The 27769-nt window shown below is 44.0% G+C and overlaps 3 protein-coding genes and 1 non-coding gene across 11 annotated transcripts in view; 3 read left to right on the top strand and 1 right to left on the bottom strand.

Moving 5' to 3' along the window:
- Positions 1 to 18428, top strand: part of LOC139390418 (glypican 4) — a 53870-nt gene extending 35442 nt beyond the window's left edge. The window contains exons 3-10 of one of the 2 annotated variants that reach the window (XR_011629509.1): positions 9182 to 9579; positions 11156 to 11321; positions 11654 to 11784; positions 12006 to 12152; positions 12283 to 12407; positions 12613 to 12785; positions 15073 to 17622; positions 17683 to 18428. Coding sequence is in view for 1 of the 2 variants with exons in the window: in XM_071137533.1 (XP_070993634.1) it covers positions 9182 to 9579; positions 11156 to 11321; positions 11654 to 11784; positions 12006 to 12152; positions 12283 to 12407; positions 12613 to 12785; positions 15073 to 15296 (1364 nt within the window). In the remaining variant the exon portion in view is untranslated. Of the gene's footprint in view, positions 1 to 9181; positions 9580 to 11155; positions 11322 to 11653; positions 11785 to 12005; positions 12153 to 12282; positions 12408 to 12612; positions 12786 to 15072 lie in introns of both variants that reach the window. The other variant, XM_071137533.1, reaches the window with a different exon arrangement.
- A 2071-nt stretch (positions 18429 to 20499) lies between these two features.
- trnaf-gaa (transfer RNA phenylalanine (anticodon GAA)) lies at positions 20500 to 20572 on the bottom strand. The gene has a single exon. It is a non-coding gene; the product is annotated as a tRNA-Phe (tRNA).
- Positions 20573 to 20996: 424 nt separating this feature from the next.
- Positions 20997 to 23726, top strand: LOC139391160 (heparan sulfate 6-O-sulfotransferase 2). The gene is given in 5 exon segments (XM_071138721.1): positions 20997 to 21777; positions 22865 to 23300; positions 23302 to 23327; positions 23329 to 23489; positions 23492 to 23726. Coding segments are annotated over 5 exon segments (1410 nt in total). The 5' UTR covers positions 20997 to 21208; the 3' UTR covers positions 23710 to 23726.
- A 1747-nt stretch (positions 23727 to 25473) lies between these two features.
- The window catches only part of LOC139391197 (muscleblind-like splicing regulator 3), an 87989-nt gene continuing 85693 nt past the window's right edge, over positions 25474 to 27769 (top strand). For all 7 annotated transcript variants that reach the window (XM_071138806.1, XM_071138807.1, XM_071138808.1 and 4 more), the window contains exon 1: positions 25474 to 25799. The gene's annotated coding sequence lies outside the window, so the exon portion shown is untranslated. The remainder of the gene's footprint in view (positions 25800 to 27769) is intronic.

The following is a 27769-nucleotide window of genomic DNA, read 5'->3' as shown; positions in this document are numbered from 1 at the left end:
TTAGTGTACATACAGAACTGTATTGTCTGCATGTTAACTTGTGTGCAAGCAAGTGGGAGATCATTTTCTATACAGTTGAAGTCGGAAGTTTACATACAGGTTGGAGTCATTTAAAACTCATTTTTCATCCACTCCATAAATGTATTGTTGCCAAAACTAGAGTTAAGTCGGTTAGGACATCTACTTGGTGCATGACACAAATCATTTTTCCAACAATTGTTTACAGATTATTTCACTTAATTCACTGTATCACAATTCCAGTGGGTCATAAGTTTACATACACTAAGTTGACTGGGAAAATCAAAAGGAATCAGCCAAGACCTCAGGAAAAAAATGGAGACCTCCAGAAGTCTGGTTCATCCTTGAGAGCAATTTCCAAATGCCTGAAGGTACCACGTGTACTATTGTTTGTACAGATGAACAAGTATAAACGCCATGGGACCACGCAGATGTCATACCGCTCAGGAAGGAGACAAGTTCTGTCTCCCTGAGTTGAACATACTTTGGTGCGAAAAGTGCAAATCAATCCCAGAACAACAGCAAAGGACCTTGTGATGATGCTGGAGGAAACGGGTACAAAAGTATCTATTTCCACAGTAAAACGAGTCCAAAATCGACATAACCTGAAAGGCTGCTCAGCAAAGAAGCCACTGCTCCAAAACCGCCATGAAAAAGCAAGACTACGGTTTGCAACTGCACATGGGGACAAAGATGGTACTTTTTGTAGAAATGTCCTCTGGTCTGATGAAACAAAAATAACACTGTTTGGCCATAATGACCATCATTATGTTTGGAGGAGAAAGGGGGATTCTTGCAAGCCGAAGAACACCATCCCAACCATGAAGCACGGGGGTTGCAGCAGCACATTTTGGCGGTGCTTTGCTGCAGATGGGACTGGTGCACTTCACAAAATAGATAGCTTCATGAGGAAGGAAAATTGTGGATATATTGAAGCAGCATCTCAAGACATCAGTCAGGAAGTTAACTCTTTGTGGTATAGGGGAAGCTTGTGTCCCACTTGGCCAAAAGCCAGGGAAAATGCAGCGCGGCAAATTCAAATAAAATGATATAAAAATCAAACTTTTATTAATTCACACATGTAAGATACTAAATTAAAGCTACACTCGTGAATCCAGCCAACATGTCAGATAAACATTTAAAAAAGCTTTTCGGCGAAAGCATAAGAAGCTATTATCTGATGACAGCACAACAGTAAACAAAGAGTAGCATATTTCAACCATGCAGGCGCTACACAAAACGCAGGAATAAAATATAAAACATGCCTTACCTTTGACAAGCATATTTTTTTGGAACTCCAATATGTCCCATAAACATCACAATTGGTCCTTTTGTTCGATTAATTCCGTCCATATATATCCAAAATGTCCATTTATTTGGCGTGTTTGATCCAGAAAAAAAAACGCTTCCAAATTGCGCAACGTCACTACAAAATATCTCAAAAGTTGCCTGTAAATTTTGCCAAAACATTTCGAACTACTTTTGTAATACAACTTTAGGTATTTTTAAACGTTAATAATCGATCAAATTGAAGACGGGTCTATCTGTGTTCAATACAGGAAGACAACAAACCAACGCTACTTTTCAAGTCTTGCGCAACTCTCAACAGTGTTACCCATTTCCTAGATGGCCGTACTTCTTCATTGCACAAAGGAATAACCTCAACCAAATTCCAAAGACCTGTGACGTCCAGTGGAAGCGGTAGGAACTGAAAACAAGTGCCTAAGAAATATCATTACCCAATGAGAACATACTGAACAGACAGAGACCTAAAAAAAAAGAAAATCTGAACGGTTAGTCCTCAGGGTTTTGCCTGCTGCATAAGTTCTGTTATACTCAGACATGATTCAAACAGTTTTAGAAACTTCAGTGTTTTATATCCAAATCTACTAATAACATGCATATCTTATATTCTTGGCATGAGTAGCAGGAAGTTGAAATTGGGCACGCTATTTATCCAAAAGTGAAAATGCTGCCCCCTATACCTTAAGTTAAAGCTTGGTTGTAAATGGGTCTTCAAAATGGACAATGACCCCAAGAAAACTTTCTATGTTACGGCAAAATGGCTTAAGGACAACAAAGTCCAGGTACTGGAGTGGCCATCACAAAGCCCTGACTGCAATCCTATAGAACATTTGTCGGCAGAACTGAATAAGCGTGTGCGAGCAAGGAGGCCTACAAACCTGACTCGGTTACACAAGCTCTGTCAGGAGGAATTCAAAATTCACCCAATTTATTGTGGGAAGCTTGTGGAAGGATACCTGAAACATTTGACCCAGGTTAAACAATGTAAAAGCAATGCTACCAAATACTAATTGAGTGTATGTAAACTTCTGACCCACTGGGAATGTGATGAAAGAGCTAAAAGCTGAAATAAATAACTCTACTATTATTCTGACATTTCACATTCTTACAATAGTGGTGAGCCTAACTGACCTAAGACAGGGAATTTGTACTTGTATTAAATGTCAGGAATTGTGAAAAACAGTACAAATGTATAATGCTAAGTTGTATGTAAACTTCTGACTTCAACTGTAGATGTTAAACAGAAAGGTGTGTAATATTGACCCTTGTGGGACGCCGATGTTATAGTAATGAGAGTCCTACTGAACCATTTTGCTTCTGTTTGCCAGATAGGAATACATCCAACTAATGACTTCAGTGGACACATTAAGGGAGGATAGTATGGATAGGAGAACTTCATGATTCACAGTATCAAAGGCATTTTTAAGATCCAAAAAGACTGCACTGACTTCACCAACGTGTTTAGATTTAATTTGTTCTAGAAAATAGCTTTGGTAGAATGGTTAGTTCTGAATCCACATTGCATTTGCTGTATTGAGTTGCCCTGAATGAGGTGATCATTCAGATGTACAGTCACCCATCTTTCACCTACATAACTGATTACATAAATATACATGATTTTTAATTATAGTTGCATTGGCCTATGCTTTATGCAGGTTTGCATTGTAATCTCAGCCCTGTGAGTTCTATTGTCCAATTGCAGTGGTTGTTTGTGTAAAATCTAGTTTTTAATTCATTCCTATTAAAAAGTACAAGGTTGCTGCAGTTTGACAGGGTTTTCAAACCTCCCTAGGGCCAGTTTAGAAAACATCTGTGTACCTAGCCGGCGGGTAGCCTAGTGGTTAAGAGCGTTGGGCCAGTAACCGAAAGGTCAATTGTTCACCATGTCGACTCAGGGATTCGAACCATCTATTTGTGTTCCTTTGAGCAATGCACTTAATCCTAATTGCTCCTGCAAGTAGCTCTGGATAAGACCATCTGCTAAATGACTCAAATGTAAATCTGGTCCTATGCTAATACCTTTTCTACAACTACTAATGATTCACTGTCAGATCCTATAGGGTCCTGATGTATACCTGGGTAGGTTACCAGATTAGTAAATGCTCTGTGCCCCAGGGAAAACTATTTGCCCCACCACTCTGGGACCTGTGGTGCCAGCTCTGCATCAGGGCATAATCGGTCCCAAAAATCCTAGCATTCGGTTTCAAAGACTGGTAGTTGGGGAAAGGTATGCCATTTGTAAAACATGTGGGTCCAAAATCACTGATGCATTTCAGTTGCAATAAAATTGGCATTAGACACTTTACTGACATGAGTACTTGAAACCCCAAATAAGGGACTTGTGGCTTGATTCACCCTAAGCTGTGGAACTTGGGACTTGACTTGACACTTGCCCATTATTACTTGGGACTTGACTCGAAGATTAAGACTTGCTTAGGACTTTGTGACTTGGTTACGTCTCTGGTAATTCATTTTAACCTCGTAAACAATTCATTTCCACCCATTGTTTATTTGAAACAGACGTTTATTTTCTGAATTGTCTGCCATTGCCCGGCTATTATAAGGGACAGGCGCTGAGACTCAGCGTTTTTATTGAAGTTTTACAGTACCTGAATTTAGTTGTTCCGTTTTGCAAGTGTTTGGATTAGTGATTACACCCCAATTCTCACATTGAAACGTCCAGAAGCAGCCATTTCCTACGGACGTGTCTGCCACAGGAAACGTGCCTACGGCTCGTTGTATTTAGTGGCTGGAGATGGTAATGATGATGGTGGCTAATGGTTCATCTGGAGCAGGAGACAAACACAGACACACAGGAAGTGGTAGAGCAGAGTCCTCATCATGTGCCTGGAGTTAGGAGTCATGGCCAATTAAGTACGGGCCAGAAATAGTTTATGCTCTTATCTCCCTCTGACCTGGGGTTTGTGTTTGTCCCTGTCTGTCTGTCTGGGGGAGCTAGCTATGTCTGGGATTAAGCCCTTCTGCCCCAGGACACACACGCATCAAGACCCATACATCTCCACCACTGCAGTCCTAACAGCAGGAGGGGTGGAACCCCACAAGAAAAGGGAGCAATTACTGTGAGGATAGAGGGAGGAGGAGGGAAGTCCAATTCTCCTTATGGGAGGAAAGGGGAGGGAGGAGTGCTAGGGAGGTCGGTTGGCTCCTCTCTTGGGGTGATGGATTGGGCCCAACATCAGTGCTTCATACTTCGGGGGCGGGGGAAGAGATTCTTCCAGGCTCTCTCTTTTTCTCTAACAAGATTCTTGCTGTCAGGATCTACATTCAGACTCTCACACGAACACACAGGTTAAGCGGCTATACTGCCTCATATGTCCTTAGTGTTTCCCTACACAATGTGATCCTTTTCCTCTAACCTTTCACCTACATTTTCCTTAACCAATGGTTGAGTGGTAAGCACATTTTTCTTCAGGAAAACCCTTAAGGGAGTGTGTGCTGCTCCACGGCTTAGCTGTTGGCCGACGGCTGTACGTCATAAACCGTTTTTAATGATGAATCAAGATGCCACTGTAATGCTGGTTTCATACTAGATGCCATAGCTTCAGCCAGAGAAACCCGCTCAACTTTAAACAACCTTTAAAAACAACCAGAAGTTACAACTAGAAGTGTGTTTTGTGCTACCTTGTTACTGACCCCCTGCACATCGTTGCCAGCACAGATCTTTTGGGTGGGAAGTGGTGGTTCATTAGTATGTCTGCATAGGCAGGATGATGGGGCCTGTCCTCCCTCCTCCCCTCCCTCATGTCTCCTTTCACTGACTTTAAACTTGTGGCAACTGACATTCCGGAGTGGGGGGTGGTGGGGGGGTAGAAGGACCTTTTGTTTTAATCTCTGTCAATGGAGCGTGGAGTTTGGTGCCCTCTCCCCTGTCTTTGTGTGTGGGGGACGTGAATGGAAGTACTGCAGTGTTTCCGGTATCCTTGGTGACACAGTGGGGATTTGGAGTTAAAAAAGCCCTCAACTTAACCCTCCCCAAGCCGCCCCCACCCCTCCCCCACTTCATTTTTCTTTTTAGATTGTCAGTCTGAAGTGGAAGTGACAGCGCCGCACTTGCAGTGTGTGTGTGTGTGTCCTGGTGCCCGAATTCAGGAGCGTTTGGTGACTCCCTCGGAGAGAGCATGGGAACTTTACATTTCAAAGCCGGGCAGAGGGCACACAGAAACTACAGCGGAACCGAAGCTGTGTGTACAAGGAGAAAGAGATGAGACAGAGAGGTGAAGGGGGGGGTGGTGCTGCGCATGAGAGAGAGAGAGAGGTGAAGCATTTTGCAGTGAGTCTGGAATTCTCATTTTGTTCAGATTAAGAAAGTGGCGGTAGCGGGGGGGGGGGGGGGGGGGGGTTGTGGGAGAGGGGTGCTGGATTATTTGGGGGGTGGGGGTGATGGACATTCCTTAGGATGAAGTAGGTCATTGTTCCCCGTCTCTACTGAAGAGAGCCTTCTGAAGGAACTGACCAACTGAAAGCATTGGAGGGAGAGAGCGAGAGAGGAGGGACAGGTCCCTATATGGAAAGGGATGAAGGGGGAGCAGTAATCCTATTGAAAATTCCTCTGAAGGACAGACCAAGAGGAGCAGGGAGAAAGGAAAACGAATGGAATGTGACAACAGAAAAATGCCATTGGTGGTCAGTCTGAAGCAGCTTGATGTTGAGAGACGTTTCTGTTGAATGGCAGTGGATTTACAGGAACCAGGCAACCACCTCTCCCATATTCAGCCTCGCTCTCTCTCTCCCACTAAGAAACTCTAACTCCACCTCTCATCCCCCCTCACTCTTTTCTTTCTCTTCCTCCCTTTCCAACCGTTTCTCTTCCCATACAACCATTCCCATAGTGTTTTTTTTTCTGCTGAGGGATTTGATGTGCTATTCCTGCTGTTGGGACACTGCTATTCCTGCTGTTGGGACACTGTGCTATTCCTGCTGTTGGGACACTGCTATTCCTGCTGTTGGGACACTGTGCTATTCCTGCTGTTGGGACACTGTGCTGTGAAGGGAAACCAGTACTGACAGGACAATGTCAAATGAAATAAACATCCATCTGTTTTGATCATAACCCCTCTGATTTTCAACCCTATTGGCAGCTACAGGAGGACTGGTCCCAAATGGAACCCTATTCCCTATATTGTGCACTATGGGCCTTGGTCAAAAGCGTACTATATAACCTTTTTTTGCCTTTTGTGAACTAGCACTTGACTTTTCCCCTTTCTACCTCTGACTTTGCTGACAGTATGTACATTTTTTCCTCAATTAAGTAGCTATGACTTGAGATGTGGTGGTCTCACCCCGCTGCCTTGTGATAGATTCTCAAACTAAGTCGCTCTGGATAAGAGCGTCTGTTATTTAGCAATGTATAGGGAATAGGGTGCCATTTTAGACGCAAGTCAGGGTTTCTATAGCCCAGAGCTGTGCATTCTGGGAGTGCTGTGCAGACCTAAATCTGTCTCTCTGGAGTACCATTCTAATGACGGTCACAGACACACTGCCAAAAACATTATTGAGGAGACGTTCAATCTGGTTGTGGAAATGTACAATAGGACTGGGGTTAGCAGCCATTCAAGGCAAATGCCCGTTTGATTTTGTTAAAATGTTTGAGCAGAGGAACACAGCGTTAGCCATGGTAAAATGCATAGAATTGTAGGAAATTAACATTCTTTATTTTGATCTCGCTCTAAAATGTTCAGTCTATTTACATTTGTAGTTTAGCAGACACTCTTATCCAGAGGGACTTAGTTTGTGCATTCATCTTAAGACAGCTAGGTGCGACAACCACATCTCAGTCATAGCTAATTTGAGGAAAAATATGCTATCAGCAAAGTCTGTGCTAGTAGAAAAAATGTACAAATGGTCAAGGTTGAGTGTTAGTTCACGAAAGGCAATATTGTAAAAAAAATAAAATAATGTAATGCGGAGAACTAGGATTTACAGTTGAAGTCGGGAGTTTACTTACTTAGGTTGGAGTCATTAACTCGTTTTTCAACCACACTACAAATTCCTTAACAAACTAGAGTTTTGTCAAGTTGGTTAGGGCATCTAAGTCATTTTTCCAACGATTGTTTACAGACAGATTATTTACTTACAATTCATTATCACAATTCCAGTGGGTCAGAAGTTTACATACACTAAGTTAACTGTGCCTTTAAACAGCTTGGAAAATTCCAGAAAAAGATGTCATGGCTTCAGAAGCTTCTGGTAGGCTAATTGACATCATTTGAGTCATTTGGAGGTGTACCTGTGGATGTATTTCAAGGCTTACCTTCAAACTCAGTGCCTCTTTGCTTGACATCATGGGAAAATCAAAATAAATCAGCCAAGACCGCCGAAAAAAAATTGTAGACCTCCACAAGTCGGGTCCATCCTGGGGAGCAATTTCCAAACACCTGAAGGTACCACATTGATCTGTACAAACAATAGTAATCAAGTATAAACACCATGGGACCACGCAGCCATCATACCGCTCAGGAAGAACACTTTCTGTCTCCTAGAGATTAATGTACTTTGGTGCGAAAAGTGCAAATCAATCCCAGAACAACAGCAAAGGACCTTGTGAAGATGCTGGAGGAAACAGGTACAGAAGTATCGATATCCACAGTAAAATGAGTCCTATATTGACATAACCTGAAAGGCTGCTCAGCAAGGAAGCCACTGCTCCAAAACCGCCATAAAAAAGCAAGATTACGGTTTGTAACTGCACATGGGGACAAAGATTGTACTTTTTGGAGAAATGTCCTCTGGTCTGATGAAACAAAAATAGAAATGTTTGGCCACAATGACCATTATGTTTGGATGAAAAAGGGGTAGGCTTGCAAGCCGAAGAACACCATCCCAACCGTGAAGCACTGGGGTTGCAGCATCATGTTGTCGGTGTGCTTTGCTGCAGGAGGGACTGGTGCACTTCACAAAATAGATGGCATCATGAGGAGGAAAATTATGTGGATATATTGAAGCAACATCTCAAGACATCAGTTAAAGCTTGGTTGTAAATGGGTCTTCCAAATGGACAATGACCCCAAGCATACTTCCAATGTTGTGGAAAAATGGCTTAAGGACAACAAAGTCAAGGTATTGGAGTGGCCATCACAAAGCCCTGACGTCGATCCTATAGAACATTTGTCGGCAGAACTGAAAAAGCGTGTGTGGGCAAGGATGCCTACAAACCTGACTCAGTTACACCAGCTCTGTCAGGAAGAATGGGCCAAAATTCACCCAACTTATTGTGGGAAGCTTGTGGAATGCTACCCGAAACGTTTGACCCAAGTTAAACAATTTTTAAAGGCAATGCTACCAAATACTGAGTGTATGTAAACATCTGACCCACTGGGAATGTGGTGAAAGAAATAAAAGCTGAAATGAAACATTCTCGCTACTATTATTCTGACATTTCACATTCTTAGGATCACCACTTTATTTTAACTGACCTAAGACAGGGAATTTTTACTGGGATTAAATATCAGTAATTGTGAGAAACTGAGTTTAAATGTATTTGGCTAAGGTGTATGTAAACTTCCTACTTCAACTGTATGTTTGTTTTTAGATGCACAGATATAAATAGAATACATAGTTCCAACCTCTGGCAGAGTAAATATGGTATTAAGATGAGGGTTGATTAAAATCTGCACCCCCTTCCGGGCACATGTTCTGGAAGATTTACAAAGCCATTATCTATCACACTGAGAATGTCACAAACTACATTTCTTCAATATCATATCACCTCATAATAACCTCTGTTAATATTCCATTAGGTTCACAAATATAGCCTATCATTACAAAACTGTGATGTTGATATTCAACGTCTTAGGTATGCGCTATTGTCATACTTACATTCTCTCTTTCCTGTCTGCAGAGTTCTTCCGCGAGTTACTGGACAACGCGGAGCGCTCGCTCAACGACATGTTCGTGCGCACATACGGCAAGATGTATGTGCAGAACGCCGAGCTATTCAAGCACTTCTTCCAGGAGCTGAAGCGCTACTACGTGTCAGGCAGCGGGGTGGTCAACCTGGACTCCATGCTGTCTGACTTCTGGGAAGACCTCCTGGAGAGGATGTTCCGATTGGTCAACGTCCAGTACGAGTTCAGCGACGCCTACATGGAGTGTGTCAGCCGCCACACCGAGCAGCTAAAACCGTTTGGCGATGTGCCACGCAAGCTCCGCCTCCAGCTGACACGGGCCTTCGTGGCAGCGCGCACCTTTACCCGTGGCCTGGCGCTCATGCCCGATGTGGTCAACAAGGTTTCCACGGTAAGAGGGATGTTAATGTGTAGTATTACATATACAGTGCTTTCAGAAAGTATTCACACCCCTTTACTTTTTCAAAATGTTGTGGTTACAGCCGGAATTTAAAATGCATTGCATTGAGATTTTGTATCACTGATCTACACACAATACACTATTATCCTGTTTACAATAAGGCACTAAAGTAAAACTGCAAAAAAATGTGGTAAAGAAAGGATCTTTCTGTCCTGAATACAAAGCGTTATGTTTGGGGAAAATCCATCACATCACTTAGTACCATGCTTCATATTTTCAAGCATAGTGGTGGCTACATCATGTTATGGGTATGCTTGTCATTGGCAAGTACTAGGGAGTTTTTTTTAGGATAAAAAGAAACCGAATGGCGCAAAGCACAGAAAATCCTATCGGGAAACTTGGTTGTCTGCTTTCCAACAGACACTGGAGAGGAATTCACCTTTCAGCAGGACAATAACCTAAAATACAAGGCCATCTATACTCAGGAGTTGCTTACCAAGATGGCATGGAATGTTCCTGACTGGCTAGTTACAGTTTTGACATATTGCCTTCAAAATCTATGGCAAGAATTGAAAATGGTTGTCTAGCAATGATCAACAACCAACTTGAGAGAGCTTGAAGAATTTGAAATGGTAATTTACAAATGTTGTACAAATATTGTATAATCCATGTGTGCAAAGCTCTTAGTCTTACCTAGAAAGACTCACAGGTGTAATCCCTGCCAAAGGTGCTTCTACAAAATATTGAATTGGGTGTGATACTTAGATTTCCGAATTTCATTTTCAATAAATTGGCTAAATTGTCTCAAATTTTTCACTTTGTCATTATGGTATATAGTATGTAAATGGGTTAGAGGAAAAATCTGTTATCCATTTTGAATTTAAGCTGTAAATCAACAGAATGTGTAATACTTATGTAGACTCTCTGAAGGCCCTGTGTATTAGTTGCATTATAGCATCTCTGTGATGGGATATGTTGGTTGTGTCACAAAGGAACCAGGGAGGATGTTGAGAAGTTGCATGAAGTGCCCTTAAAGTCTCCTGTGTAGAGATTTGGTCTGGTCTGGCTGTGGTTATCTGTAGCCTTGGTCCAGTGGTCTCATGCACTGAACAGCTGGTTTAAACACCTAAATAGACAAACATTCCCATATCTGGTTCGCAGAATAACAACCAGTAATGTTTGACCAGGTGTGGGGAGTTCAGGTGAACATTTCTTCCTCACCCTCCTGTGTTTTCTAACCTCTGTGGAAAGCAGATGGCATTTGGGACACTGAATGGGAGTTGAAAATGTAATAATGGTACTGTTTTGTTGATAGGTGTGTGTGAAGAGAGGACATGAGAGGTTTATGGCAGTTTTGGAAGTGACTCATTAATGATAAGATACTGCACATTGGACTTTCACTATAAATCACATTGTGGGATTTGAGTGATAATTTGATATGTTGTGTATATAGTCTTAGTGTCCTGCCTGTTGGTTTAAGATAAGGATCAGTTCATTCACCTCATTTAACTTTGTACTCCTATGCATTGGTCACTAACTCCTTACTCCCTCTTTCCTCCTCCCTCAGGTCAATGCGTCCCCTAGCTGTGTGCGGGCAGCCATGAAGATGATGTACTGTCCCTACTGTTCTGGCCAGATTGCCCTCAAGCCTTGTCAGAACTTCTGTCTCAATGTGATGCGTGGCTGTCTGGCCAACCAGGCTGATCTCGACACCGAGTGGAACAACTTCCTGGGTAAGGGCTTCCATATCCAACAAGGAACAGCTCACTATGCTGTGTTAGTCTTCTGCCACGCGGTCCCCCACTGGGGTGCCTCTGGTGTGCCTCTGGTGCCTGCTACCCCCTCTCTGTGTGGCAGCTTTACTGGGCCTTGTTAAGTCCTCTTAGGCTCAAAACACTGACACTGCTGTGTGCTTCCCCCTGCTGGTACAAACAGGCCAAATCGCCCCATAGTGAAAATGGCAGAAATAATCTAGGCCTCAAAGATTATAGTGCTTATTTAATTCCCAGAAGTATTTACTTAGGGTGTGGTTGTTTTCATTGTGACTGAGTTGTCTTATTCTCAGATGCCATGTTGAGTCTGGCTGAGAGGTTGGAGGGGCCCTTCAACTTCGAGTCTGTCATGGATCCCATTGACGTCAAGATCTCTGAGGCCATCATGAACATGCAAGAAAACAGCATGCAGGTGTCACAGAAGGTGAGTCACTTCCTGTCTTTTTTCTGCATTCCCCTGTCTCCGTCTGGCAGCCCCCCGTCTCTGTCTGGCAGCCCCCCGTCTCTGTCTGGCAGCCCCCCCGTCTCTGTCTGGCAGCCCATCCGGTTGACCGCCCGCTTGCCCACCTGCCTGTTTGTCTGTCTGTCGTTGCCCCACCCGTCTGTCTCTGTACATGCCGCTCACTCTACTCTCCACCTCTCCAGGTGTTTCAGGGGTGTGGTCAGCCTCAGCCAGGTAAAGGCTTCCGGTCCCGTCGCTCAGTCAAGGAGACAGGATTCACCGGTCGCTTCCGTCCCTACAGCCCCGATGCACGGCCCACCACAGCTGCTGGAACCAGCCTGGACAGACTGGTAAGTCTTCGTCAGACATCGGGCCCAACCTGCAACCTCAAAACAAGTTTTTACGTGAGAAGCAGAAGTCCAAAGTCTTTCAAATGGACTTAGTATAAATGTGTGATCATCTCTGCTTCCTCCTACCCAGACAACGGATGTGAAGAAGAAGCTGAAGCATGCTAAGAAGTTCTGGTCTACGCTGCCAGAGACCGTGTGTGTTGGAGAGAGGATCACGTCAGGGGATGACTGTTGGAATGGAACAGCAAAGAGCAGGTTAGTTTTCCAGGTCACTCCCTTGACACAGACACCAATAACATTGAGTGCGCCCAAAATGGGACCCTATTCCCTATTTAGTGCACTACTTTTGACTAGGGCATGTAGGGATGGAGCCACTCTAAAGGCATAAAGTAAGGTTGCTGCAGAACAAATTAGTGTGTCCTGTCGGATCTCCCCATTCACTCACACCCTTCTTCCCTAGGTACGAGTCTGTTGTTATGGGCAACGGATTGGCCAATCAGGTGTCCAACCCAGATGTGGAAGTGGACATCACAAAGCCAGACCTGGTGATTCGCAGTCAGATTGCAGTGTTAAAGGAAATGACTAGCTGGCTGAAGGCCGCCCACAGCGGCAATGACATCTCCAGCGACCAAGGTGAGGATGGTAAACCCTAACAGATTAACTGACTGAGGCCTATTAAAAACTTCTTAGGGCTGAGATCCCGCTAACGGGATCGGTATGACAACAGCCAGTGAAAGTGCAGGGGGCCAAATTCAAAACAACAAATCCCATAATTAAAATTCTTCAAACATACAAGTATTTCACACCACTTTAAAGTTACACTTCTTGTTAATCCCACCACAGTGTCCGATTTCAAATAGGCTTTACGGCGAAAGCACCACAAACGATTGTTAGGTCAGAGCCAAGTCACAGAGAAACACAGCCATTTTTCCAGCCAAAGAGAGGAGTCACAAGTCAGAAATGGAGAGCGAAATAATCACTAACCTTTGATCTTCATCAGATGACACTCATAGGACTTAATGTTACACAATACATGTATGTTTTGTTAGAAAAAGTTCATACACTGCTCAAAAAAATAAAGGGAACACTTAAACAACACAATGTAACTAACTCCAAGTCAATCACACTTCTGTGAAATCAAACTGTCCACTTAGGAAGCAACACTGCAGACGAAATGTCAAAGTTCAGTTACAGTCCGTAGAAACATGTCAAACGATGTATAGAATCAATCTTTAGGATGTTTTTAACATAAATCTTCAATAATGTTCCAACTGGAGAATTCCTTTGTCTGTAGAAAAGCAATGGAACAGAGCTCGCTCTCACGTGAAAGAGCGTCACAAGCTCAAGGCATTCTGGCAGACCGCTGACTCATTCGCCCCCACTTCACAGTAGAAGCATCAAACAAGGTTCTAAAGACTGTTGACATCTAGTGGGAGCCTTAGGAAGTGCAACATGACCAATATCCCACTATCTTCAATAGGGAATGAGTTGAAAAACGACCAACCTCAGATTTCCCACTTCCTGGTTGGATTTTTTCTCAGGTTTTTGCCTGCCATATGAGTTCTGTTATACTCAGACATCATTCAAACAGTTTTTTAGAAACTTCAGAGTGTTTTCTATCCAAATATTAGCAACTGGGACTGAGTAGCAGGCAGTGTACTCTGGGCACCTTATTCATCCAAGCTACTCAATACTGCCCCTAGCCATAAGAAGTTAACCACAACTCTCCACAATAATGCATGCACTACTGAGGTAAAAGGCTATGTGTTGTCTTCTGAACGATCAGATGGCTAGCAAGAAGCTGTGTTGACGTGTTTTGACTCTTGTCACGTCTATGCTAATTTGGCAAAAATGATCAAGCTAGCTAAACTAACAATGTACAGGTAAATGATCAAATAAAGGAAACACTTGAGTAAATGAGGGTTCAAATTATATTGAAAGCAGGTGCTTCCACACTGGTGTGGAGTAACATTCCACTATGCTTAGGTTCATGTATAAAAATGTTGGGCAGGCCCAATTGCCGATTAATTTTAGCTACCATGTCTGGATGGAGAGATCTGTGACTTTGAAAGAGGGGTGATTGTTGGGGCACGTTTAGCAGGAGCTTCAGTGACGAAGACTGATCAACAGTGATGTAAACCATATGCCATGGCTGTCTATCACCAGATACCAACCCTATTCAACACTTATGGGAGATTCTGGAGCGGTGCCCGAGAGAGCGTTTTACACTACCATCAACAAAACACCAAATGATGGAATTTCTTGTGGAAGAATGGTATCGCATTCCTCCAATAGAGTTCCAGACACTTGTAGAATCTATGATGAGGTGCATTAAAGCTGTTCTGGCCCGTGTTGACCCAACGCCCTATTAAGACACTATGTTGGTGCTTACTGGGCAAATGTATTTATGTTTTCAATAAACATTTGCAGACTAAGCTTACACAAGTTGGCAATAATCCTTTGATTGTAAGCCCACCCAGTCTGTTTTACCTCCTAGTTGCGTAGTGCACACCCAGTGGTTTTGATGGTAAACACCCCACCTGTCCATAGCTGAGAAGAATATCTAGGCCAGATAATGTATTCAGTTGGCCTACGAATGCCTCACTGTGAGAAAGAACCTTGGATGACTAATGCCTCCCTGTGAGAGAAGGAACCTTCAATGACATTTAGACACTTTTTTTTATCCAAAGGGACTTAGTCATGCGTGCGTAAAGCTTTTACGTCGTCCCGGAAATCAAACCCACTATCTTGGCATTGCAAGCGCCATACTCTACCAACTGAGCTAGAGAGGACCACAAATTTGGTGTTACCATTCAAAATGTTACAACAGACTTGATCACTCCTCTTTTCATCCTTGAATGCTGTTTCTAGTCCTGAGTTCATGGCCTTCATCAACCTTCTCTCTCTCTCTCTGTTCCAGATGAGGACGGTAGCGGAGGAGAGGAGAGTGGCAGCGGCTGTGACTCTCCGTCCTGTGAGGTGGACCGGGACATCTACTTCTCCACCACGGCCACCCCCATCAACCCCCGCGTAGTCAAGGTGGTGCACCAGGACACGAGTGGCGGAATCCGTGTGGCACACGGGAGCATGGCACTGGCACTCGGTGCGCTTGTCCTGGCCCTGCTCGCCCCCCACTGGAGATAAAACTGTCAAGGGAAGGAAAGGGAGAGAGCGCCAGAGAGAAGGGGGGAAAAACTGTCAGATACTTTAAAAAAGACTGCCTTCAGGACCTTTGTCTGCCCGCCATCTTTTGGGAGGGGGGGGGGGGGGCTCTGGAGTTATTAATATTATAATAACTTCACTTTTAATTTTTATAAAAATGGACATCAAGTGTACAGCGATATAATTTTCTTCCAAAATGTTCACTTTTTATTTTTAATAGCATTTTGTCCTGATTAACTGATTAGCCCCTTGAAGCTAGGATCTCCACCGCCACATCACCAACAGTGTTTTCAGTTCTACCATTTTAGCCTATTATTCACATTTTAGTTGTTGTTCAAGTGAGTGTTAGTGTCTTACGGATATCTCAATTGGAACCCGGGATTGTGTGTGCGTGCGTGCGTGCGTTTTGTAGTGTGTCTGAGTGCTTTTCATTTTAACAATATGCTCTCTATTCACAAATACATTTCCCTTATCAAGAGCGCAACTAAGGAACAATGTTTGCCAATGTTTCTGGTTTGTATGAGTGTGCTTCCTTTTCTTTTTAAAGATATAGTGGCCGTATTGTCAGGCTGGCCAGGGATGAATGTGTACGAAAACATTGAAATGGAAATCTTGGTCACATGTTGAAGCTTCAGACTGGCTCACACAGCTGAAAGTACAAGAGACTGGTAGCTCTGTGGGAAAACACAGAGGAGTTACAGGGCTGATTGTTTGGTAGGAGATGGAACTAGCTGGTGAGGGGTTCTCTGGGTTTCTGTGTACCCAGGAGTGTATCCATCACATCCTAAACTACACTCTAAACCAGTCCACTGAGATCATACTGCATGTGTTCTCTGAAACATCATTCATTATAAACTAGCTGTTCGATGTATGGGGGTAGTCTTGATATAGGTTACAAGGGAATGCTGGAGACTTGACAGGAGGGGCTCCCTCTCCCTGGCATTCCCCCTATAGAAGGCAGAGCTGACGGGTGTCCTGGGGCAGTGACTCTGCACAGTCAGTCTGACATGAAAAAATGAGATCTTGGCAGGGAGTGGCTTGTATGTTCAACATCTTTTAGATATAGCAGAAAAGAGAAACAGAGATACAAGTGACTGTGAATTGAATTGGAGATGAGGGAAACGTGGAGCCTGAGTATGATCAAATAGGAACACAGGGTTTTACGTGGAGGTAGTGTTCACATGTTTTGTAATAAAGATATGTATTAGGTACTACAATGAATTATATTGTTAGTTGTAGGAGCTGGTGGTCTGTGTGCACAGATTGTTTTGGGGTGCTTGTTTGCACCCCATACAGACATTTACCTCTACTTTCATTAATCTGTCTGACGTGTCCCTCCTTTGCATACAAACATTTCAACTGTTTGCAACTAATAATTTCAACTGTTTGCAACTGAATTTGATATATTCTCTCTTGCATGGAAAATGACACCTTGGTACGTTAGTAACTACTTTTGAAAATTTTGATTTCTGGGAATTCTCAAATCAATCAATTGTATCCGTTGACAGCAGAAGTACTTTTTTGTCTCTCTAGACACAACGGTGTACCTGAGTTTGTGTTGAATTGGACAACTGACAAGTACAATATGTTTGAATTCACATCACCTAAGAGTTTCACCTCACATTATCCACTAGTTGCTTTTGTACAGTAAATTATTTAATTGCATGTTTATTTTAAAGCATTTACAAACATGCATTCAAAAAATACAGTACTCAGAATGTATTGATATATTGTGTAGATGAAAAGATATTCATAATTTTACAAATTAACCGAAGGTATTGGTTTCATATTTCCTATTTTACATTTGAATCTGTTAAGAAAAAAAAAAACAGACTTTCATGTTGCAGTCTGTCAAGTCTTCTAAGGTGATTGGCTGATGTATGGTGGTGATGCCTGGACACGGCTGTTCGCTCAATACCTTTTGTGCATCTTGTGCCCCCATGGTGCTGGACACATTTCTGCACTAAACCTCTAATGCGCCCAAGGATTACGCCTGGCCGGCCGCCAGGACTTGGAAGGAATGCCTGAGGACATTTGGGGATTGAGGACAGGACATTGTGATGACATGCAGCCAAAACATCTATGCAGCCTTTGCAGAGGAAATATCTATACTGCCCTTCCACACTCAACTTGCAGTCTTTTAATGTTTCTGTCATCAAATTATTTTTTTCAATCTCAAATGGTAAATGTGGGACAGTAATGCAAATGTCTGCTTGAGGGCCATGGCCGCAGAACAGCAGGTGTGTTTGTCTAGCTTATAGTACCATAGGGGTTCTCCTTGTTTATGATCCATGGAACAACCTCAGGTGTGTCTGAAATGGCACCCTATTCTTAACAGTGCCCTGGTCAAAAGAAGTGCATTATGTAGGGAATGGGGTGTCATTTCAGACACAGCCTGATAGTTGAGGAGATGGATACAGTGCCTTGCAAAAGTATTCATCCGCCTTGGCGTTTTTCCTATTTTGTTGCATTACAACCTGTAATTTAAATGGTTTTTTATTTAGATTTCATGTAATACATACACAAAATAGTCCAAATTGGTGAAGTGAAATGAAAAAAGTAACTTGTTTAAAAAAGATTATATAAAATAAAAAATGGAAAAGTGGTGTTTTTGTATTCACCCCCTTTGCTACAAAGCCTCTAAATAAGCTCTGGTGTAACTAATTACCTTCAGAAGTCACATAATTAGTTTGCACACAGGTGGACTTTATTTAACTGTCACATGATCTCAGATATACACTTGTTCCCAAAATGCCCCAGAGTCTGCAACACCACCTGTGCAAGCGTCACCATGAAGACCAAGGAGCTCACCAAACAGGTTAGGGACAAAGTTTTGGAGAAGTACAGGGTTGGATTATAAAAAATATATAAGAAACTTTGAACAGCGCACCATTAACTCCATTATTAAAAATGTAAAGAATATGTCACCATAATAAACCTGCCAAGAGAGGGCCATACACCAAAACTCATGGACCAGGCAAGGAATCAGAGAGGCAACAAAGAGACCAAAGATAACCCTGAAGGAGCTGCAAAGCTCCACAGTAGAGATTGGAGTATCTGTCCATATGACCACTTTAAGCCATACACTCCACAGAGCTGGCCTTTACGGAAGAGTGGCCAGAAAAAAAAGCCATTACTTAAATCACAAAATAAGCAAACACGTTTGGGGTTCGCCAAAAGGCATGTGGGGGACTCTCCAAGCATATTGAAGAAGCTACTCTGGTCAGATTAGACAAAAAATGTAGCTTTTTGGCCATCAAGGGAAACACTATGTCTGGCACAAACCCAACACCTCTCATCACTCGAGAACACCATCCCCACAGTGAAGCATGGTGGTGGCATGCCATGGGTATGTTTATTCATCGGCGGGGACTGGGAAACTGGTCAGAATTGAAGGATTGATGGATGCCGATAAATACAGGGAAATTCTTGAGGGAAACCTATTTCCAGAGATTTGAGACTGGGACGGAGATTCACCTTCCAGCAGGACAGTGACCCTAATTCTACTGCTAAAGCAACACTCGAGTGGTTTAAGGGGAATCATTTAAATGTCTTGGAATGGCCTAGTCAAAGCCCAGACCTCAATCCAATTGAGAATCTGTGGTATGACTTAAAGATTGCTGTACACCAGCAGAACCCATCCAACTTGAATGAACTGGAGCAGTTTTGCCTTGAATAATGGGCAAAATCTGAGTGGCTAGATGTGCCAAGCTTATAGAGACATACCCCAAGAAACGTGCAGCTGTAATTGCTTCAAAAGGTGGGTCTACAAAGTATTGACTTTGGGGGGGTGAATAGTTATGCACGCTCTAGTTTTGTTTTTTTGTCTTATTTGTTGTTCGTTTCACAATATAAAATATTTTGCATCTTCAAAGTGGTTGGCATGTTGTGTAAATCAAATGATACAACCCCGCCCAAAATACATTTTAATTCTAGGTTGTAAGGCAACAAAATAGGAAAAATGCCAAGGGGTGTGAATACTTTTGCAAGCCACTCTATGTGACGGCACACCCCATCGGTCTTCGGCCCACCAGAACAGCATGGCGTCATCTTTGAGGACTGAGGAGTTTGGGACACACTATTCCCCTGGTCAAAATAGTGCACTACATAGGGAATAGGGTGTCATTTGGGATTCATATGAGTGACAAAGTAATATGTAAATGAGCAGCCATTTTAGATGTCTCTGAAAGAGGCCATAACAATCCATGTTTTTACTTCTGAGTATCTCCTAAATGTTATGAGAAAAACAAGATGAGATAGATGCTAAATTGTAAAAGAAAAGGTGTCTTCCTAGTCTTGTTGAAATAAAGACTGCAGATATTTAAATGGTCTTGAATGGTTTATATTCTGAATTTCTGACATTTACATAATGACCCTCTAAATACAAGTTAGGTTTACCCTAAAGATGAAACATTACCTTTTAAAGATATGCATTTCAACAAATGAACCTTTGCAACGAAGAAGCATATGCTCTCTGAAAAATGCAGATATTGTGTCTCCCCCCATGTTGACGCCAACGCTTCCCACATTTGTGTCAAATTGGCTTGATGTCCTTTGGGTTGTGGACCATTCTTCATACACATGGGAAACTGTTAAGCCTGAAAAACCCAGCAGTGTTACAGTTCTTGACACAAACTGGTGCGGCTGGCACCTACCTATACCATGTTCAAAGGCACTTAAATATTTTATCTTGCCCATTCAACCTCTGACTGGCACACATTACACAATCTATGTCTCAAGGCTTAATCCTTTAACCTGAACAAGTGACATCAATGGGATCATAGCTTTAACCTGGATTCACATGGTCAGTCTATATCATGGAAATAGCTGGTGTTCTTAATTGTTTTGTACACAGTGTGTGGTTCTTTGTCTGTAGGATTCAAATTAAACCCATTAGACTTTTTATGAGTATTCAATAATGCACATGCCTTTCTGTGTTTAGAGACTACAGGTATTGTCTATACTCCTTCACAAAGAGAGTAGATAATTCCTCTGGAAAGTTCTGAAAAGCTGTGGTGCTTACCGTAACCTTCCAACATCAGTAGGCCTTCATTGTATAGCAAAAGGAAACACGTTGACTATCAAATATTTTATTTTAGTATTTGGTCCTCAACCCGTGGCACATAGATTATCCCAATGGTATGCGAGCACTGCATTCTTCAAATTCATTCAAAATGTATAAGCCTGCCGAAACCCGGGATCGAACCAGGGACCTTTAGATCTTCAGTCTAACGCTCTCCCAACTGAGCTATTTCGGCGGTACATCGAGGTTCACGGGAAAGTGGTATCTACCTAGGAGTTAAGATAACTCCTCCGTATAGTTCTAGAAACTTTGACATGCGGGTGTTGTATGCATCTACAAAGTAATAAAATCACAATATCAAATCTGGGCAGCATGGTACAGATACATCTTTATGGACTGGCCAATATATACAGTCATTGATTGGCTCACATCAGAGAACCTCCGCCCATGTATGTAAATGGCGTCATTTCACGAGCCCCAGCCAACGCAGGGGATTCTGGGAAGAAAGTTTAGGGATCGGGAACATGGTGATGGAAGGGGGCTGGCTATAAGCACCTAATTCTTGGTGGGAAACACAAAATCTGTAATGTTTTCGTGACATACAAGCAGACTGCTGTGAGGGGTAAATGTTATCACGTCTGTAACATAATTATTTCGTGAAACATCAAAAGCCCTCTCTGTTTTTATGCGAATGTTGTGTGGCTAGCTTAGCCTGGCTACTTGTTCCGCTAGCCAGCCATAGCTGGCCATTGTTTTTGTTAAGTTAACGAAGTGAAAGCAATAAAGCTAGAACGCAGTGTTTGCCTCCAACCGAGGCAGGGCCCAGTGGGTCAGACTGCTTGAGTAATGTGGTTTAGTTTCTCTCGGGAAGATGGATGAAAGGTCCACCAACCACCACCGGCTCTTGATTGCCCTGGTGATAATCTTGCTCTTTGGCGTTATTGTGCTTCAGTACCTTTGTCCTAGATCCGATCGCCAACTGTTGCACCTAGGATCATTGGCCTCCAACTCGGGCAGCAATGCCATCGGGTCCCAGGGAAACGACATTGGCTTCAGTGGACAGGACACATACGTCGCTGAGGACTGTGCCCTAGCCCGTTTTGTTCCCCGCTTCAATTTCACTTCTGCAGACCTCAGTCGACTCGTAGACTTCAATATCCAGGGAGATGATGTTATTGTTTTCCTAAACATTCATTAGACAGGGGGCACAACATTTGGTCGACATTTAGTGCGTAATATTAAACTCGAGAGGCCTTGCGAGTGTCATGCTGGCCAAAAGAAATGCACCTGTTACCGGCCAGGTAAAAGGGAAACGTGGCTTTTCTCTCGGTTCTCCACTGGCTAGAGCTGTGGTCTTCACGCGGACTGGACCGAGCTGACCAACTGCGTGCCGTCTCTCATGAACACGCGCGAGCCCCCCAAGAAGCCTACAGTTCCCAGGTAAGAGTGCCACCCAGAGCACTGGATTTGAAATTACTTGTGGACAACAATTTCAGTTTGTTCAGTATCTTGTTCCTAAATTGAATTCACATCTCATATTTTATTATGCATGATCAATCAGAGACAAATGCATCCATGCTTCTCTAGGGTTGAAAGGGGATTCTGGTCTGGTTAAGCGGGGTCAATAGCAAGCACCTCCCCTGTGACTCTCTGTTCATCTTGAGCTGCAGAGTCCCAAATTACCCCCCTATTCCCATTTGTAGTGCACTGTTTTTGATCAGAGGCCCTGTTCAAAAGTAGGTCACTTTATAGGAAATAGGGTGCCATTTGTGACTTACTCATTGAGACCATTGTGTTGGTTATTACAATTATATAAGAGGTGCTGAATTCTAAACAAGTCTAAAGACAAATTAACTGACCTAGGTATCTTTCTCGCTGTTCACTCTGTTCTGTCTGTCTCTCTCTGTTCTGTCTGTCTCTCTCTGTTCTGTCTGTCTCTCTCTGTTCTGTCTGTCTCTCTCTGTTCTGTCTGTCTCTCTTTCTCTCTCTCTCTCTCTGTTCTGTCTGTCTCTCTCTCTGTTCTGTCTGTCTCGCTCTGTTCTGTCTGTCTCGCTCTGTTCTGTCTGTCTCTCTCTCTGTTCTGTCTGTGTCTCTCTCTGTTCTGTCTGTCTCTCTCTGTTCTGTCTGTCTCTCTCTGTTCTGTCTGTCTCTCTCTGTTCTGTCTGTCTCTCTCTGTTCTGTCTGTCTCTCTATGTTCTGTCTGTTCTGTCTCTCTCTCTCTCTGTTCTGTCTCTCTCTCTCTGTTCTGTCTCTCTCTCTGTTCTCTCTCTCTCTCTGTTCTGTCTGTCTCTCTCTCTCTCTGTTCTGTCTGTCTCTCTCTCTCTCTGTTCTGTCTGTCTCTCTCTGTTCTGTCTGTCTCTCTCTCTGTTCTGTCTGTGTCTCTCTCTGTTCTGTCTGTGTCTCTCTCTGTTCTGTCTGTCTGTCTCTCTCTTTGTTCTGTTCTGTCTCTCTGTTCACTCTGTTCTGTTCTGTTCTGTCTGTCTCTCTGTTCTGTCTCTCTATATTCTATCTGTCTGCTGTTCTTCAGCCGGAACTACTACTACATCACCATCCTGCGTGACCCGGTGTGGCGCTACCTGAGCGAGTGGCGGCACGTGCAGTGCGGTGCCACCTGGAAGGCCTCCCTGCACGTGTGTGACGGGCGCGCCCCCACGCTGGCCGAGCTGCCCAGCTGCTACCCCGGGGATGACTGGTCCGGCTGCTCCCTGCAGGAGTTCATGGACTGCCCCTACAACCTGGCCAACACCTGGCAGGTCCGCATGCTGGCAGACCTCAGCCTGGTGGGCTGCTACAATGTCTCGGCCATGAGCGAGGACGAGCGCTGGGCTGTGTTATTAGAGAGCGCCAAGCGGAACCTGCGGGGCATGGCCTTCTTCGGCCTGACAGAGTACCAGAGGGAAACCCAGTACCTGTTTAAGAGGATCTTCCGCCTGGCGTTCATCTCCCTCTTCACCCAGCTCAACAGGCACGCGGGCAGCCAGCGTAGAGGCCCAGCGATAAGGCCCAGTGGACAGAGCTGTACGAGTATGCCCGTGACCTGTTGCTCCATCGCTTCCAGGTGGCCCGGGAGCAGGAGAGGAAACAGGCCAGGGAGAGGAGGCAGCAGAAGAGGAGGAGGCTCAGAGGGAAGCTGGGGTCAACCAGGCTGGGGATGGGGTGGCCGAGTGGCCCAGCGATAAGCCCCAGTGGACAGAGACCCAGGCTGGGGAGGCAATCACCACCCACCTACGACCACCCTCCCCAGAAAGGAAGCATCAGAAGAGGGGAGGTGGAGAGCCTGTTGAGGCTGAGGTGCAGCTGCCAGACTGTTGGGGTCTGGAGGAGAACAGCACCATTGAGGACTACATGGATAATGTGGAACAGTGGCGGTAGTAGTGAGAGGACCAAGTTGGAGAAAGAGGGAAGGGTTGAGCCTCGTCTATACAGACATTATGGGCGCTTCCTGCAAATGTGCACTTCTTCACGTCCCTCCATGGATTTGAAAGGAAATAACTGGTATTAGAAAAAGGTGTTTTTAACCATGCCTACACCAATCCAATGCTATATGAGGGTAGTAGTGAACAAATGCACACTTCGGGAACAAGGAGATATGGGATACACACATTGTCAAAACTCTCCACTAACAGCGTACAGCTCCCTGCTAGCCTGCATCCGAACCTTTAGTCCATGGACAGTTTTCCATTTAGCAAAACGTGCTTATTTCCCTTCAATGTCATTTGTTTTTGTGTACTTCACTAAGCCACATTGTGGTCATGACATTTCATAGAGAAAATCCAGGGCTCGTCACAATTGGCACCCTATTCCCTAATATAGTGCACTTTTGACTAGAACCCCGGTCAAAAGTCGTGCACTACATAGAGAATAGAGTACCAATTGGGACAGGGTGACTACCAATACCATGCACCTCTCAATCGCCCAAGCCTTCTGATGAAACCTTTACGGTTCTCGTGCAGAACTGTTGGTTATATACCAGGGGGAAAAAAATATTTTCCCTGATAGTCATTTTGATATTGATTTTATAAGCACATTTTTGTAACGGATTTTGTTTCAAAGAGAATAAGCTATTTTTTTCCCCCTTACTGTTTTTGTATTCATATTATGCCACCATTTTGTTGTGAATTATGTAGGTAAAGCTGTTGAATGATTTGTCAGATGACAAACGACTGAGAAAGACTTGTGACTGAAGAAGAAAATAAAAAAGTCTCACTAAATTAGATTGTAATAATGACCTCAATCAGTAGCACAGTATACTCACTTATTTTTGTGCTGTCCTTGTCTCCTCTTTTGTATATAGAAGAAAAAATATTAACTGGTGTCATGTCTTGTAACTGATACACCAGGTAGAGTGTGTTGGTATGTCCACATCCTTACTACACATGTAGCCTACACACCTGTCTCTGGTTGGTACAAATGTGTCGTTGCCAGCCAGGTCACGATTGGACCGTCATTATAATCCAGTGCTGTCCCTTCGTCCCCCTCTCTCTGTTGCTCCAGCAGGTGGTGCCAAATCTGTGTCACCACAACTGTCTCCACTGAAAATGTCATCTCTAGTTTTCTGGTGAATCTGGTCTAGTCTCAATGATCATCCCTTTCTGTGTAAATTATACTTTGGGTGTATTACTTTATAATTGTGCATAGGAGTGATTGGATATAAATCTGAATGTTGCACATGCTACAATAACAGCACACCAATGATCCACAGTGCTCCTCTACCTGCAGCATACATAGGTACTAGATTTACAGGTAGGTTTATCCCTAGTTGTAAATCTAGTACCTACCTCTGAAACATTTTTACAGGTGAGTCATTATCATAAATGAAAGAATAGTGTGATCTGTAATAGAGGCTGTTATGACGGTGGCTACCCTGTAATACCATTTAGGACATGAAGCTGTATACCTGAGATTGTGGACCATGACATTCGGTAAAGTAGGTTTACCAAAATATAAAGGGTAGAGACAGAACCTGAAGTGACCCATCCAGTTACCGCCCTCTTGCCGCGGATAACACAGCTTAATGGGATTCCCCTAAAATGGAGGCAATGCACGGCTCTTCGGCAATGCGTAATACCAAACAACACTTTTCTCCTGAACTCCTCCCTTCTGCTTTTGCCCTCCCTCGATTTTTACCTCGCCCTCCTCTGGTCTAGCTTGTCTCTCTGCTTTTTATTTAGCCAGCTACCAAGTTGCGACATTTCACTTCACGCCGCTTCATCGTTTTGTTTCCCCGCATAATATTTTGGGATAAATGCACGACGTATCGTTTTTCAAACTGTTATCATAAATGTAAGTGATTAGGTTTTTCCAGCACTATTAACATTCGTTCTAAGTATGGCGTATTCAGAATTGGTCAAATAATTATCGTATCGTGACATGAACATTTATTTAGCATGCTGTAATAAGTAAGAAGACAACGTGTTGAAGACAGGATTAGGCTATTTATCAGACCTACCGAGCGTGCACAGGTAAGAACACTAATGCTTGACTGCTGTCGCAGTTGACTTTCACCTGGCGTCTTTGCCTTACTAATTGCGCATGTTGGTTCGTGTAAATAAGCTTGTAACAACACATCTATTGGAAGTTAGTAAATATGTATCACATGGATAGCCAACATTTGAATAAACCGTCTCTTTGCCTGTTGTTGGGTAGTTTACAATAGCAATAGTAGGCGAGGTTACGCATAGAATACAGAGTGATGATGTCATAACATTTCACGTCTGACATTATTTTAGGCCTAGTCCATATGGTGATGCATTTAGGCTACCAACAGAATCATTTTCAGGGCTGTCGCTCTTCAAGACACTCACAGTATGCCACAGTTATCGATTCTGTCGCGTCGGTAATACAGGAAGCAAATCCCACAACCATTTCTAATGCGGATATGTTGAAGAGCTCGACAGTTTAACTGGAAATTAGTAACATCTGGTTCGTACAGGTCGTTCAGCCATTCCTATGGGGGAAATTCATGGAGAAAGAATGGGGTTTTGGGATAAACGCCGAAATAAGGGCTGAGGTTAACAGAAGTTTAGGAGACAAAGTTTTTTTTCTGTATAAACTCTGCTATTTTCTATGTTTATAAAAAAAAAAACATTAATTTCCCCATAGGCTTTGACCAACAAGCTATGTGGAGTTAGCCTCCATTAGGATAAGGGTGCAACTGCAGCCTGTAATTTAGGGCGTTCCTGCATCTGCAGGAACCCCTCTTTATATGTCTGTTGGTCCATTTTTAAACTATATAAACTATATGACTCCAGCACTTAAGTACAGTAGATAGCGGTAATGCACCATAACGTTGGATGCCATCTGCTGATAAATGCCACAGTAGAAGAAGAGGCTGGGGCAAAAATGGTAGCTAGCTATAGCTAGTGTCTTTTGCCCCCGCCTGTCGGACACTGTTTTCCCACAGTTCTGTTAACGACAGTGAGGGCAGGTGTTCGGCAGGCAAGAGCGAAGAACACTGTGTGCTAACTTAGCCAACTAGTCTTAAGGAGGACTCCGGTACACAGCAGGCGGGAGGCAGGTGCGACACCATGTGCTAACTATCTAGCAAGCACACGGTGTCGCAAGCACACGGTGTTACCCCCACCTCCCACCTGCTGTGTACCGGAGTAGCTAGACACCAATTGGCAGTGTACTTCGCCCCCTCCTGTCAGACACTGTTTTATTCAGAACAGAACAGGCGGGAGGTGGGGGCGATGCCGTGTGCTAGCTAACTAACTAGCACACGGTGTTGCTAACTAGCAAGCTAGCACACGGGTTCGCTAACTAGCAAGTTAGCTAGCACAAGGTGTCCCTTCCGCCTGCTGTACTAGTGGGAGGCAGGAGCGACTGGTAGACAGTGTCCTTTGCCCTTGCCTATCGGGCATTGTTTTCCAGCAGTTCTGTTAACGATGGTGAGGGCAGGTGTTCGGCAGGCGGGAGTGAAGTACACTGTCTACCGGTGTCGCCTCCTGCTAGCTAGTAACAGCAGACTGGGATGAAACAAACTCAGCCTGGGGGACTAGATGTCCCTGGCCTCAGAGACTAGATGGTGCTGGCCTGGGGGGCTAGATGTTCCCGGCCTGGGGGACTAGATGTTCCCGGCCTGGGGGACTAGATGTTCCCGGCCTGGGCGACTAGATGTTCCCGGCCTGGGGGACAAGATGTTCCCGGCCTGGGGGACTAGATGTTCCTGGCCTGGGAGACTAGATGTTCCTGGCCTGGGGGACTAGATGTTCCTGGCCTGGGAGACTAGATGGTGCTGGCCTGGAGGACTAGATGGTGCTGGCCTGGGAGACTAGATGTTCCTGGCCTGGGGGACTAGATGGTCCTGGCGTGGGGGACTAGATGGTACTGGCCTGGGGGACTAGATGGTCCTGGCCTGGGAGACTAGATGGTGCTGGCCTGGGGAACTAGATGGTGCTGGCCTGGGGGACTAGATGGTGCTGGCCTGGGG

The sequence above is a fragment of the Oncorhynchus clarkii genome, chromosome 31 (genome assembly GCF_045791955.1).
Source record: "Oncorhynchus clarkii lewisi isolate Uvic-CL-2024 chromosome 31, UVic_Ocla_1.0, whole genome shotgun sequence".
In the NCBI taxonomy this organism is placed as follows: Eukaryota; Metazoa; Chordata; class Actinopteri; order Salmoniformes; family Salmonidae; genus Oncorhynchus; species Oncorhynchus clarkii.
The sequence above is the reverse complement of the archived record's forward strand: the minus strand, read 5'-3'. Positions and strand labels throughout refer to the sequence as shown.